Raw genomic sequence first — 15,240 nt, 5'->3', positions numbered from 1 at the left:
GCTGAGACAGAGAGAGGCAGTAAGGACTAGGTCAGAGTTAATACTTCACCAGAGCCTAGGTGGAAGGGAGCCTGGGGGAGAGGAGGAAAGCCCCCCCCCATTATCGGGATAAACCTGGTGCAAGGTCACATGGAAGAGGACTGAAGGAGGGAGGGGGGAAAGGGAAAAGGTAGGGCCTGGAGCTTAGGCTGGATGATGGTGGGGCCCTGGGGGGTAGGTTTGCTGAAGGAGTAAGATGCCACGCATGGGGGTCATCAGGGAAGGGGACGAAGGGGAGGTCAGGCAGGCGTGTGCCCAGAGGTTCAGCTACTCCCTTGGGAGCCTGGAACCGAGGCCTTCTCCCTTCCTGCTGGGTTCTGTGCTCAGCTCTCCCAGGTGGTACTCACTGTTCCCAATCTGGCCTTGTCCCTCCTGCTACATAGAAACTCCTTATCTCTTCCAGGAAGAAAGGAAGAAAGAGGCAATCGTCTTGCTCGTTCTCAGACCATCATCAAGTTGCCTCATTGCCTATACATTTAGGACAGGACAAGCCTTGCTCTCACCCAGCCCATCGGTTGCTTCTGTTCTTATGGCTCCCCCACCCCCACCCCCGGGGGAGGCTGTGAGCTAAGTTGGCCTCATCGCTTTGCTGAGACAGGTAGCCTCGTGGCCTGACCCTCATCTAGCCACATTGCCTTTCCCCTCTTGCGCTCCCCACTGGCCCCCACATCTCCTCCAGCTCCCAAGTCTGATTTCCCTTTGAAAAAGTCATCAAGCGCTTTGAAACTGCCCCACACATGGGAATAAGGACAAAGTGTCCCGGAGGCTGGCGGCACAGCAGGCTCAACCTGGGACTTCTGCCCAACGACAGGAGTGGGAAGTATCATTGGGACCACCTGGGAGGCGTGGTTTCTCAGCACCAGGCATCCTGCCACCGTGCACCCACCTCACCCCCCACTCCACCCAACTGCAGACCCACATACGAATGCTCATTTGAAATGCGCCAGCTCTGTCCTCATCCCATGGGATATGAGCAGGCCACGCCCATCTCCAGGAACCATTGGTTAACCTGGCCACCAACTGCCTACTCAGATGCCTACTAAGACTACTAAAGCCAGACACTTTCTACAGCTGCCTCAAGGCCTGAATAGGACATGGAGTAGAGTCCAAAACCACTAGTAGGCAGAGCCTTGGTTACAAGGGAAGTCTTGGTTTTTTTTTTTGTTTTTTTTTGTTTTTTTTTAATTAGAAACTATCTATATACTAGTACTGTATAGGAACTGGGGTACTAAGGATGCCGACACAGGGGACCCCCTTATCTCAAGTCTAGTGTAAGAAGGTGACGCATAGGCAGCGGCTTATATAAGTAGATCATTCCAAAATAACACCAGACACATGTTAAAATGCAGGTGATGACAGCTGGGGAGCCCAACCTGGAGGGAGGGTCCAGACTGGTGGTGCCAACTGAGCATGTGTGTGCACTGGATGAAGAAGGCTCACAGAAGCCACTCCCCCAGGGGATCTGCCCGGACTGGTGGCAGGGTGCTGGAATGCCAGGCAGGGCTGGGTATGGGGGCTGCTGGATACAAAGCTAGAGGTTTGTATGGAAAGAAAGCCATCCTGGTTATATCCCAAAGGGGTCTGAGGAAGGCAGGACTGTATCCGCCCACTCTGTTAATGGTGCCTCCTAATTTCTCTAAACCAGAGCAAGATGGTATGGGAGGAGGGGGAGAGGAGGTTAGGAGTTTGGCGGTCCTGACTTCTGCTTCTCTGTCCCTTTAGTACTCCACTCTATCACGGACAGCATTTCTCAAGTGTACCATGGGAAAACTCTGCCTACCCCCAACACACCCTCACCCCACATATATACACATGCCACACACACAACACACTTCATATTATGATACGTCATGGCCTAGTGAGATGGCTCAGCAGATAAATGTGCTTGCTACCAAATCTGACGATCTGAGTTTGAATCCCTTGGACCCACAAGATGAAAGGAGAAAACCAACTCCCAAAAGTTGTTCTCTGACTTAGATATGTACTCTGTGGGCACACGCACACACGCACACATACACACACACAGACACAGAGACAGACAGACAGACAGAGACAGAGAGAGAGACACACATACACACACACACACACAGACAGAGACAGATAGAGAGAGACAGAGAGACAGACAGAGAGATAGAGACAGAGAATAAGTAAATGTAATAACAAAAATGCCTCACATACCCCAAACACATACCATACATATCCCATGCTTATTGTACATGTTACACGTATGTCACACGTACAGACACCCCAGACCCCAATAACTCTCAGCTGCTTAGTCTACAGGGAATTGTATACATTTGAATTGAACTGTTTGAAAATCAAAATGAACACCCCTCCCCACCACCCCCACCTCCCAGGATGTAGGAAACCAGAAGAGGCTTAGCTGCCGTAGACAATCTTCATGGTTGCTCTCACCCCAGAAAGTTTCAGATCTAGCAAACAGCAGAGAAATTCTAGGCATGGTCAGAAAGTCTTTGAACTAAGGCGGCTCCTTCCAGGAGTGCCCCACCCCCACCAGTTCTTAGCAAGGAGCTGGCAGCATATCTGTGTAGTTAGTTTTGTGTTGGGGGAATTGACTCAGATAAGCCCTGGTGAGACCATGAACCCAAAGGGCTCCCCCAGGTCCCTTCAAGCAGAACCCACAAAGAGTCTCTTCACTGCATTTATTCCTCACACAGCAGAAGTGGGCTCCTAGAACAGGCAGCCTCTTATTTTTACACACAAAACACAAGCTGGCGTATTAACCCAGGCATCCCAGGACACTTCGGCCCAGGCTGGCAATCAGGAGTGATCAGTGTTCTTAGCTTTCTGCTTCCTTCATGCTTCAGCTGGCCTTGGGTTGAAGGCCTGCTGGCCTAGATTCCCAAGTCCTGTGGGCAGCGTACCTACCTTGGCTGGGTCCCGACTTGAGGGCTGGAGGGAGCAGAGCCACTTGGGTAGTTGAACACACGGAGGGAAGCCGCTGCCTCCTGGACTCACTCTCTCTGGCTCCCTGCTCACGGCCCCTTTTATGAAGTCTGGATGGGTGACGTCTCCAGGCATAATCCCACCTCTGCCCTTCCAGACCCTCCTCAGGGCTCCATGCCCCACCGCGGGCTTTTGCCTCCTGGCTCTCGTGTCTGGAGCCGGCGACTTCCTCGCCCCCAGAAACCATCCAAGGCTGCTCTCATGAGCTCACTAATTCTTCCATCATCTCCAGACTCTTGACCCCCTCTCCCTCGCAGCTGGAGACTCATTCTGCCCCAACAATGAAGGGAAAGTGCCTGAGGAATGTGTGTGGTGTGGTCTTGCCCCTCACTGCCAACACACACACACACACACACACACACACACACCCCTGAGGAGTGTGTGATCTTGCCCCTCTCTGCCAACACACACACATACACACACACACACACACACACACACACACACACACACACATACCCCTGAGGAGTGTGTGATCTTGCCCCTCTCTGCCAACACACACACACACACACACACACACACACACACACACACACACACACACACACCCTGAAGTGAATACGATGATGGCAGAGGCTGGAGGAGGAGGGGGAGGGCACAGTCTGACCCAGAGGCTCCTCAATGCCCACATGCTGCCCTCTAAGAGAGAAAGTCAGGTCAGATTGGCCTCCACCAAGTGCAGGTCCTGGGCTGTGAGCTGAGACTTGGGGAGGGGGTAGACTGGGGGAGTGTCTCCTCCCCTCCTTTGTCCCTTAATTACCGAGCACCTGCATGACACAGGGTTTGTCACACATGTTATATGACATGGCCAGATATGCTGGACAGTTATGTCAGCCACTGGCTGTCAGGAAGGAGATTAAAGCAGCCCACACATGTAATTCAACCTCCGGGGTGGTTGAGGCAGAAGGATGGGAATTTTAAGGCCAGTCTGGGATACTCAGAAAGTTCCAGGCCAGGCTAGACGGTAGAGTAAGATTATGTCTCAAAAAATAAAAAAGTGAAGCCAGGCGTGGTGGTGCACGCCTTTAATCCCAGCACTCGGGAGGAAGAGGCAGGCAGATTGCTGTGAGTTCAAGGCCAACCAGGTCTACAAAGTGAGTCCAGGACAGTCAAGGCTAACACAGAGAGACCATGTATCAAAAAACCAAAATAATAATAATAATAATAATGATAATGATAATAATAATAATAAATTTAAAAGTGGCATATTCTTTTAACCTCAGTGTTTAGGAGGCATAGGTAGGCAGATCCCTGAGTTTACAGACAGCCTGTTCTACATAGTGAGCCTTGTTTCAAAAATAAAATAAAATAAAATAAAAAATAGTAATAAAAATACAATAGGAAGGGAGGAGTGGGGAATACCTATTTTGTACTTGCTATTACTGAGCCGGGGTTGAGAAGGCCCATGTGGGTAGTGGCAGCTCCCAGTAGCTTAAGGGCAGGGGCAGGCCTCCCCATCATATCCCTGATACCCCTCCACTGCTGGGCATGAAAAGAAAGGGGCTTAATGGATGCTCACAGTGACTCCAATCCTTCTTCCCTCCCTCCTTTCTGCCCACAACGGTTTTGTTGTTGTTATTATCATTTTATTTGAGACAAGGTCTCAACCGTAATTTTGGCTGGCCTTGAGCTCACAGAGATAAGTTTGATTCTGCTTCCCAAGTGCTGGGATTAAAAGCGCATGCCACAAAGCCTGGCCTATGTACCCTTCCTTTTGTCTGTGCGAACTCCTCCTGAGCCACTGTAGTGTATCCTGCATATGATCCTACCACTAGTGACGCCTGAAGCAGGATGATTATGAGTTCCAGGCCAACCTTAGACCTTGTTTCAGAAAAAGAAAACAAGTACTCTTTCTACCACGAGGGGAGGGGCTCCCCCAGAGCAAGGAGCAACTCCTCTGTCAGGCTGGGTTCTCTGAAAACAGTGGCACCCCCACCCTCATGCACAAGGCCGTTTCTGCACCAGCTCTACTTGCTGTGTCCTGTGTGGGGGCTGTCACCTCGAGGCTGAGATACTCTCACTGATACTACCTGGCGTTAGTGCCCATTGGTGCTTAATGTTGATGGAGGCTTAGAGCCCTTGGGGACATTAAATGCCAGCACGAATGAATGAACTTTACACCAAGGACAGGGTCTGACTCTGAAAGGTTGCAATTATGTCCTGCGGGATCAGGGATGGGGGGTGGGGAAGGGTTATGTTGCAGGCTCTCCTTAGGACTCCGGTGGAGATCCTGGGCTGCAGACATCAACTCCCAATCTCAAACATATTCACAGCTTGGGGATTTAATCTTCACACCCCCCCTCGACCCCCTGCATAAATTCAGGTTGGGGAATGTTGCTTCCAGCCCCAACTAGATATCAGGGCCAGGATTTCCGGCCCTGGCAGCTTCTTGAGGTGACTTGGGGGTTTACAACCAGTTGCTCGGCTCCATCTTTCTTTCTGGACTCCGAGATGCCCATGAGTGATGGGAAGGAAGTCAGTGCTGGGGAGGGGGTACATGGAGATAGCCCCCATTCCCCCTCCAGCCCCTCTACCAACAATCCAAGTTCAAGGAGCTCATGTCGGCAATTTAGACCATGGAGCTGGAGCCTTGAAGCCTCTGCGACAGCTGTGGGAGCCAAGAGTCATTATTCAAGACAAAGAATGAGAAGCAGACTCAGTATCCAGGCTATTACCCAACTGGCCTTGAGACGCAGAGTTTTGCTTATGCTGCCGCAACACAGAGAGAGTGTGCCCAGCTGGCAGGCGCTCCAAGAGGTGGGCTCTGGCCCCTTCCTAGGTGTCTCAGTGTGCTCCTGGGAGGGACTTCACAGATGAGTGTGGGGCCCAGAACAGGCTCTGCTCCTTGCTTTTCTTGATGTCACCAGCTGTCATAGATGCCTGTGACCCACACTTAACCAAGTGTACCAGAAGTCTCAGGCACACATCGCCTGGGTCACCTAGCGTTTTCTTTTCTTCGGATGGGAAGCCGCCTTCTCTCCACCCACACCTTAGCCACTCCAGCCTACCTATGGGAGCCCTCGCTTTTGATCTCATCAAATGGAGAAGGAGCAGAGCGGGGGGTGGTGGGGGTGGTGGTGGTGGTGGTGGAGATAGTGAAGCTGGGGTGGGTGTGTCTCAGTGAATCAAGGGGAAGGGGGAGGTGCTGCACCTAGGATGACACCTTAACCAGTTCCACGTGCTCTCTCACCCACCCAGGATACTGCAGCCCAGCCCAGGCTCCATCTACTCACCGTGCTCAGGAAGGGGATGTTAGACGCACTGCCCAGAAAGCCAAAGGCCACAGGGAAAAAGCCCCTAGGAATAGGAGAGATGATAAGGGTCAGAAGTGGTCTGGTGGGGGGGGGGGCGGGGCGGAGGGAGCCCTACTCAAAGGCTCAGACTTTGGCTGCTGGGAGAATGGCCACTGGGCCCTGGGGACAGACATGCTCTGGGTTCTGTTGAGTAGAGTATCAGCAGAACAGAATGGTTGGGAAGCAGGGCCGGAGGCCAGATGTTTTACAGTCACATGGTGGCGCACCTGTGTTCACACTGAACACAGCCCTCACTTCTCAGAACCCACGGCCAGTTTTCAAACATGCTTAGCGGTATTTGTACCGATGTTGTAGGGTCGCACATAAAGCCAAGCTCCAAGGATACACATTTTTGTGACTTACACTCTTGGTTATTATTATCCTGACCTGATTGCCTTCTCTTTGCTCTATGGGGTGGGGGTGGGGGGACGTCTGCATCAGCGGCTGAGCCCCTGGCATGGATGGTGGCTGCAGGGTGCATTCATGTGGGCACAGCCTTGTGCCTCAGCATCCTCCCTGCTTCCCTCCCCCTCCCGCTTTGCCTTTGCCTTTCAGACTGGCTAAGCCTGACAGGGGATGGATGCCTGAGATTTCATGGGGCATGGAGGAAGCCAGGCTGGGAAGTGAACCCCCAGTGCCTTGGATAAGTGAGGAGATTAGAGACTTAAACCTTGGCTGGGCCACTTCTCCCCAGACCCTAAACTTACTGAGGCTGGTACCGGCATGGTACTCACTTGAAGAGGCTAACAAATCCATAGGCCTCCAGGAGCATGCCCAGCAGGGGCCAGCGCAGCAACACGATGGTTATACCCCCCAGGAAGAAGCTGGTCCCCTTGAGCTTGTGTCGTTGGAAGAAGAAGGAAAACGTCCTCTTCAGGCCGATGATGAGGGAGAGGCCAGTCAGGAACAGCAGCTGCAGACCCAGGGATGTGAGGACAGCGTGTGCAAGTTCTACTCCATCCCCGGGGCTCGGGGGTGGGGGGGTGACCCAGCAGTGGGGCAGAATCCCAGAGCTGGGAATGACCCTAGCCGGTATGGAACAAAAATGCCTTGAGGCAGAGGGATGGACTTGAAGGTCTTTAGTTTGCCACCCAGTTCCTCAGTTCTAGGTTCCTTCCTCATATAGACTCAGGGAGGCTGCTGTGGAGTGGTAACTCCCCTTTTACAGACAAGAAGTTGTACACAAAGTTCCTGAAAAGAGTCCCCACTATGTGGCCTTCAGCACAGTTCCCAGTGGTCCCTCTACGGGGGCCCAGACTTCCATAAAATTGAACTCATTAGCTTTCTTCTAGTATATTCTATGCCCCTACTCACACCTCCACCATGCCTTTTCTCTCAATGTGACAGCCACCTGTGAGAGCTTGATCCTCCATTTCCTTCCCCAGTATCTTTCACCCACTCCTTCCTCACAGGCCCTTGCTTATCTCACTCTGGCTTTCCCACAGCTCCTCTGCCATGTAGGTACCAGTTGTATCCTTGTCCCCAGATGCAGGGATCCATTGGTGGGGGCAAGGTCTAATTCATCATGGGAAGCCCAGGACCTCACAAAGAGCTTGGTATAATGATCTCAGGTTCTCCATGCCTACAGGCCCTGCTGCTGCCTATCCCCTGAAGTCCTCGTCTACCCTGAATGGTCGTGATGTGAATGAACTAGGGGCTGACCCTCCTGGCCATCCAGGAGAGGTTCCTAGAGCTGGTGCTGGGGGCGGGGCGGCGGGGAGGCGGGGGGGGGGGGAACACAAGACACTCACGTTTCCGAAAGCCAGGAGTACAGAATCAAAGTATAGGAGTATCCCAAAGAGGATGAAGAAGACGCCGAAGCCAGTGATGCCCACGCCGATTTCTGCAAAAGGCAAGGAGACCCTCAGCTTTCCTACCACACAGGGCAGGGGTTCTGTGTAGGCTCTCTGGGGGAGGAAAGGCTGCCCAGGGCATGGAAGATGGGCAGGAGCGGTGGGCCTTCTAGGAAGTCTTCACACTGCTTTGCCCTCATGTTTTTGTCAATGCACCTTCCTGCTGCTGCCTGCAACACATTGTTGGGGCTCTGGTTAAACACGGCAAGCTGCCTATTCTGTTCCTACACCTGAGATCTCTGGGGTTGCACCCAGTTGGGAAAACAGAGTAGCTGAAAGCTCAGGACCACAGGCTCCAGGCCCTTGCTGGCTCCATGATGTCTCTATGCTCTCTCCTTCCTCCCTGGCTTTCAACGCTGCCTCCCACAGGGGACTGGGAAGATAGAAGCCACCAGTTAGAAGCATGCTTGCCCATCCTGTGACAGTGGCCTAGGTACCTCCCTACCCCCTGGTCTCTTTTAACTTCAACTCAGTAGAGTCATTAGCTTACGGGGTTGACTGCCACTAATAGTGTCCCTACCCATTAGCAATGTCCCACGGGCATCATTGAAGACCATGGGAGTTAACAAAGCCAAGCCAAGGCAGAAATGAAGGGTAGTCAGAACCCCTTGTTTGGTCAAGGATTATGCTGTGGGCACATGATGGACAACGTCTGACCATTTCCTCCAGGAATAATAGACAGATATGTGGGTTCTCTGATCTGAAGTCCTCACCAAATTTGCAAGTATGAATTTGACTCTCTGCCCCTGTGATAGGCAACAAATGAGGAGTCATTAAGCTGCTATGTTTTAAAACTAAGTTGAAAATTGGGCTGGAGATAGCCAGTGCTGCATGCCTGTAATCCCAGTTCCCAGGGAGGCAGAGGCAGGTGGATCTCTATGAGTTGGAGGCCAGCCTGGTCTACAAAGCAAGTCCAGGATAGCCAGAGCTACACAGAGAAACCCTGTCTTGAAACAACAACAATAAAATCCAACAGCAAAAACAAAACAAAAAAACTTGGCCTAGAGAGATGGCTCAGAGATTAAGAACACTGGCTGCTCTTCCAGAGGACCTGGGTTCAATTCCTGGCACCCACATGGCAGCTCACAACTGTTTGTAATTCCAGTTCCAGGGAACTTGGCACCCTCAGACAGACATACATACAGGCAAAACACCAATGTACATAAAGTAAAACCAACGAAAAGAAAATGTAAAAAGTTAATTCTGTTTGAGATATGCATGCGCGCGCGCATGTGCACACACACACACACCACTTGCTTTCAAAGCTGAGCACGGCAAGCAGGTCTGTAATCCTGACACTTGGGAGGCAGAGTGAGAAGGACCACGAGTTTGTGTCATCTTAGCCATCTGAGACCACTGTGGGCTACAGAGCGCCTATCGCAACAACCAAATACTCCCTGCTTTTAGGTCTTTTATTTACTTCCTGAAGTGGGGTTGCTGGGTCACGTGATCTCTCCCTTTCTGACATTTGAGAAGCTGCAGTGCGGTCTTCCACGGTGGCTCCTTCCTCTCACTTGCCTGTCTCCACATCCTTGCCAACACTTGATTTCCAACTTAAAAAACAATATTTAATTTTGTTTTCATTTTCATTTGTGTGTGTGTGTGTGTGTGTGTGTGTGTGTGTGTGTGTTGGCATGCCATGTGTGTGGGCACCTGCAGAAGGTACCAGAAGAGGCAGGCAGATAGCCCAGAGCTGGAGTCACAGGCAGCTATGAGCCTTCTGGTCTAGAGGCTGGGGCACTGATCTTCATGAAGATCCGCCTGCCTTTGCCTCCCGAGTGCTGGGATTAAAGGCATGTACCGCCCCGGCTGCCAGCACCCCCCATCTTATTTTGAACTTTTTGAGACTTAATGTTACTATGTAGCCCAGGTCCCCCTGCCTCACTTTCCCCAGTGCTGGTATCACAGGTGTGGCCCCCACCCCCAACACCACCCCCCGCAGAATGCAACTCATTTCTCTTATGTCAGACATCTTCTCCAATAGCGGTTTGCACAATGATCGCTTTCTAGTTTGTTCTGTACTCTCTTCACAGGCTGGTGCAATCCCAGAATTTTCCTCTGCTGGGATCAGCCTTCTTATAGACCACATTTAGTTGCTTTCAGCATCCAGGCAGGGTCACACAGACGCTCATAGACAAGTGTTGGGAAGTGTGCTTCTTACACAGTTTCAGAATGTTCCTGTCTCACTGCTTCTACTGTAGTTCAGTGGCTCAGTCAAATTTGGGGGCTGCGGTGGGGTGGGGGTGGGAATGGGGGGGGGCTGTGCATCTAAAGTTCCTTTCAGGATAGCAGCCACAGCAGAGAAGGTGGTGGGTTTGGGCGAGCATGCCATACAGGTATACACACATGACATATGTGCTTGTAGGTGATGATGGTCTGGTCATCCAAACAGAGGTCGCAGCGCCCCCTGCTGCACAAATTACAAAGCAGAAAGCAGTGAGTAAAAGTGAATGCTTCAGGATGGCCTGGCTCCAGGGCACTGCCTAGCAACCAGTGAGACCACCACTGGCTTCTAGGTGTCCAGTTTGGAGTCTCCCCGCGTCACACGTCATCTTGCATTGAGTCCCGACTCTCCAGCCTCTGGTCCCTAAGTCCTGCAGTTCCCAAATTGCTGTCCTGCAGTCCAAAGCCAGGTGACCAGGGCACAGCCTTTCAGGATGCATCAGGCAGAGCCAGCTTCCATGTCTTTTTTTTTTTTTTTCTGCTGTAGGGCATTATCATCTGGAGCGAGGGAATGGGTCTCTTTTTCCCAAGCCTGTGTAAGGTGTAGTACATTCATTCTTTCTTAAGTTCCCCATCTCTCTTCTCCAATTCATGTGGTCCTCCTGCCTCAGCCTGCTGGGTAGCTGGGACTACAAGTGTAAGACACCCTGTGTCCCTTTTCTCTTTATACAATTACAAATGTACCAAAAGTTATAGGTACCCTGTTAAGAAGTACTCTATCTTTTGTCCTTACCTACTTGAGAGTGGGTGTCACCCCTGAACTGTTTGGAGTGCCCTTCCTTGAGCCTTCAGATACACAGGATACAGGTGTCAAAACAAAATTAACACTTGTATATTTCTATTGCTTAGCTCTCAGACCCCAATCAAGTTTTACCCATGAGTGCCGGCAATACCACTCAAAGGAAAAGAACGCAACTAGTCAGCATGTGCTACCTTCACTGTGCCTGTCTGGAGGACTCCCACAGTCAGTCCTCAACATGACCTTGATTTTTTTGCAGATTCAGGCCATTTATTTTGTAGCCGGCCCCCTCATAAGGTTTGTCTAAGACTTTCTTATGACAGAGCTCACTGGCGGAGCCATCTGCCAGATGTTACCATGTACACACACCTAGTGGCGAACTTGCTTCTAGCCTACCTTCCTCTGATGATGTACCTTTACTCTCAGGTGACATCCTGGGCCCTCCTGTGTGAGGGCCCTGCCTCCACCCCACGGGAACAGCCTACACACCTCATCTTGGCTACCCACGGAACACTCTGCCCTCAGCCTGGGGCTCTGACACGCTGCTTTGAGTACTCCTCTGTGTTCTGTCAAGTGGCTTTTGGACAGAATTGTTCCAGATGAAGGAGAGTTGACAGAAGCGATGGACAGTTGATGCTCATGCCCATAGAGGTCACAGCTCACACCTTAACTTGACACAACCGCCCTCGAAGGGGCTGCGGTTAACTCCCCTTAACAAACAAAATGGAACACTAACGGGGTTTGCTGCCCGTCCAGCCCTTGAATGCACTCGAGACTCAGAAAAGTAGCCTTAACCCACGCAGTCATGTCTGCTTCTGCAAAAAGTGTTCTTGCTTTGGCCATTGATAACTTTCAGGTAACCAAATCTCCAAGCAGGTGTCACTCCTTGGCAGCGGGCAGCAGGCTGGAATCTGGTTGGAATCACTTCTCTTGGCTCCCAGGATATTTTCTGATTTCTCCCTGGTGGCTAGCTGTCTCCCCCTCCCCTTTGCCATCACCCTACTTTCTTTCTTATTTATTTATTTATTTATTTATTTATTTATTTCCTACTTTCTTTTGTGATTTGGCTCTCTCAGGGTTTGGGCCCAGCTCCCCTCTCTCCTCAATCTATTCTCCCTGTGTCTTTAATGTGCTGACAATGTCGACATTTATCTCCCTCGCCCAGGACGCATGAGATCTCCTGCTTGCTTGGCTGTTGGCTTGATTTTTCTCTCGGGGCACGCCGCATGCCACCAGTCCGAAGCTGTGACCAGACTTCCTTTCTTTTTTTCTTTTTTCTCTTTTCTTTTTTTATTTTTCAGACTTCCTTTCTTTATCCTGTGCCTCCTGCAGTAGGTGCTCATCACCTTCCCTGTCTAATCCAGTGTCAGGCGGCCGCTCTCTCCTGGACACTTCACCCACCGCACAGTCTCCACCAGTCTCTTATTTCCTGTTTGTCACCACTCCCATGCCCAGTCCTCCTCCACATAGCGCGCGAGGACTGAAAATGTACCTGCTGGTCATAGCATCCTGTCCAATCCACCTGCTTGGAATGAAGCAGGCACCCTTTTCTATACATGCTCTGTGTGTGTGTGTGTGTGTGTGTGTGTGTGTGTGTGTGTGTGTGTGTGTTGGGGAGGTGCTCTCAAGGTTCTCCTTCCAGTTTTCTCTCGAACTCACCACACTCCTCTTACACCACCTGCCTTTGGTTTTCTACAATGCCCAGACTTTCCTGCCCCAGAATGTTTGTAATGTGAGGTTTCTTGCTGTGTGGAAGAATTCCAGCTCCTCGGGGAAGCCTGTCCCTGTGTCTGTGCTCTCACAGCAATCTGTTATTTCTCCCTCTCACAGGACTGAGCGTCATTCTTCATAGGATGGACTTGTCAAGGCCTCTAACAGTGCATTATCACACTTGAAAGCTAATGTGCTCAATACCACCCCAGCACGCCCCTGGCTCAGGGCTCTGTACCCCCAGCATGCTCCTGGCTCGGGGCTCTGCCCCCCCAGCATGCCCCTGGCTCCGGGCTTTGCCATCCTTTGTCTTTTTATTCCCTGAGTTGCGAGGTGGGAATGCAGGGGAGCAGTTTTGGTGAGGTATGGTACAAAGCTATTTTGATTGTCACAAGGTATCAAAGGGTTGGCTACTGCCACCTGGTGGGTGGCTAGAGGTACTGCAGAAATTCCACAGTGCCTAGGATAGCTCCCACAATGGTATCTGTACCCAAAGGCTCAGGACATTGGGGAGGCCGAGAGGTTGTGCCCCTGGGATCTACAGACTCTCGTGGCTTTTAAGCACCAGCTATCCACACGTTGTTGACCCCTACATTTCTCTTTGCAGACAAATCTCTCTCTTGAAGCTCAGACCTCTCCCCTCCCCTCCCTGCTTGAAGTCTGACCTGGATGTATGTCTGAGGCAGACACACCCAGCCTGTTCAGCTCTGGCTCTGGCTTCCCACTCTCCCACTCCCCACTTCCGCATCCTTTCCAGTACATTCCTCAGGTACCAGGGAGCTATTCTTGACTCTTTATTCCTTCATATCTCACATCCCATCTTCCAGCAAATTCCTCCAAACATATCCCCCAGGACCACTTCCCATCTCTGCACTGCCCACACCCTGCCTCTCCATTGCTGCCCCGCCCTTTACAGTCTGTTCTCATTCTAGCAAGCAGAGTGAGCTTTTAAGATGCAAAGAGGCCAGGCCTGGTGGCACACACCTTTAATCCCAGCACTCCAGAGGCAGAGGCAGGTGGATCGCTGTGAGTTCGAGGCCAGCCTGGTCTACAAAGTGAGTCTAGGACAGCCAAGGCTACACAGAGAGACCCTGTCTCAAAAAACAAAACAAAACAAGATGCAAAGAGGTCACACCTCTTGCACGCAGCACCTTCCGGACTCTGCCTTCTCCACAGTGGTCCACTGTCGGTGCTTTTCAGGGACTTCTTTCACCCAAGTCCTCCCTTCCGCCTATGATGTTTCTGCCACACCAGCCTCTCTGTTGGGCCTCATACACCTCAGGACCTTTCTGCTGACTGTTCCCTCTTCCTGGAACATTTTCCCTGCAGATGGCGGCATACCTTACCATCTCACTTCTTGCAATCTTCCGCACTTAGGGCCCTTTCCAGGAAAGCCTTCCCCAGCCAACAGATATAAAACTGCTCCCCACTCCCCCCCTCCCCCCCAGCACACACACACTTCAGACTCCAAGGCCTCTTTACTCGGTCTTGCTTTAGGCTGGGAGGAAGGTTCTTATTACTATCTGACCTGCTACACTCTTGGTATTCTGTTCTGTGTTGGCACAGTGTGTGGCATACAGCAGACAGTGACCATAGGTTCACTGAGGAGATAGCAGGCTCAGAAGCTAAGCCACTTACCCAGTGACACCTACGGCTCTCCTTCCTCTGTGGAGGACCTACTCTTCCCAGGCAGTAGGCTGCCTCCTACCTACTCCCCTAAAGGGAAAGTAGGGATGTTTGGTGTAAGGATACAGACCCAGGCCCACAGGAGACCTTGAGGTTTGGGGGAAATGTCTGAGTGGGCAGAGTCATCCTAGTTCTCAGAACTGTGGGTGAGAGGGCCTCAGCCTGCCTTTTGAATTTGCCTCTGGTAGCCTGAGTGCCTGGGCGGGCCCCGCCCTTGACAAGGCAGAGGTGGCACTCTGACCCCGAAGCTTCGAGGATGCCAACATAGCAGCTTCCAACTACAGGCTCCAGAGGTCACATTTGTAGGTCCCAGTGAAAGAGCCAGGTTGGGACGAGCACGTGTTTCCTCACCCTAGTGGGGACCTCCTCCAAAACCCCACATGCTCCCACCAGGCGCTCCACTCACTCTGCCACTCGTTGATGGAGATCATTCTGCAGTCCGCGGGTGGGCCTTTCTGGTCAGTTGGCTAGTCGTGAGCCACAGGACCAGTCCTGAGCATGTTCCCAGAAAGCTGACCCTTGGCAACAGTGAAATAGCCTCTGGTAAATCATTAACTCTTGTCCTTCCGTGTTCCCCACACACAGTTGGCTACTTAAAGATATAGCCCTGTCCTGAAACTAGCATTCCCAAGGCCCCTTTCTGGCCCACCTCCTCCAAACAGCTTGGACTGGATACGGAAAGGAAAGGGTCTGGGTGTGCCTGCATTTTCTCACTTGTTTTGGTAGAGTA

At 51.7% G+C, this 15,240-nt stretch overlaps 1 protein-coding gene across 1 annotated transcript; it reads right to left on the bottom strand.

The window, feature by feature from the left end:
- Positions 1 to 5,444: 5,444 nt before the first annotated feature.
- Positions 5,445 to 15,018, bottom strand: Golt1a (golgi transport 1A). The gene is made up of 5 exons (XM_051147409.1): positions 14,917 to 15,018; positions 8,051 to 8,142; positions 7,034 to 7,212; positions 6,240 to 6,303; positions 5,445 to 5,614 (listed from the first exon to the last, which is right to left on the bottom strand). Exons 1-5 carry the CDS (start codon positions 14,939 to 14,941, stop codon positions 5,576 to 5,578), a joined length of 399 nt encoding a protein of 132 aa, XP_051003366.1. The 5' UTR covers positions 14,942 to 15,018; the 3' UTR covers positions 5,445 to 5,575.
- Between the last annotated feature and the right edge of the window lie 222 nt (positions 15,019 to 15,240).

The sequence above is a fragment of the Acomys russatus genome, chromosome 6 (assembly GCF_903995435.1).
Source record: "Acomys russatus chromosome 6, mAcoRus1.1, whole genome shotgun sequence".
In the NCBI taxonomy this organism is placed as follows: Eukaryota; Metazoa; Chordata; class Mammalia; order Rodentia; family Muridae; genus Acomys; species Acomys russatus.
This window is presented reverse-complemented; position numbering and strand designations above follow the sequence as displayed.

Coding starts and splice junctions, on each gene's coding strand:
- Golt1a (XM_051147409.1), bottom strand. CDS start 14,941: ATGATCTCCATCAACGAGTGGCAGA. Junction 8,143..14,916: donor CTCCATCAACGAGTGGCAGA/GTGAGTGGAGCG, acceptor TGCCTTTTGCAG/AAATCGGCGTGGGCATCACT. Junction 7,213..8,050: donor TACTCCTGGCTTTCGGAAAC/GTGAGTGTCTTG, acceptor CTGGGTCTGCAG/CTGCTGTTCCTGACTGGCCT.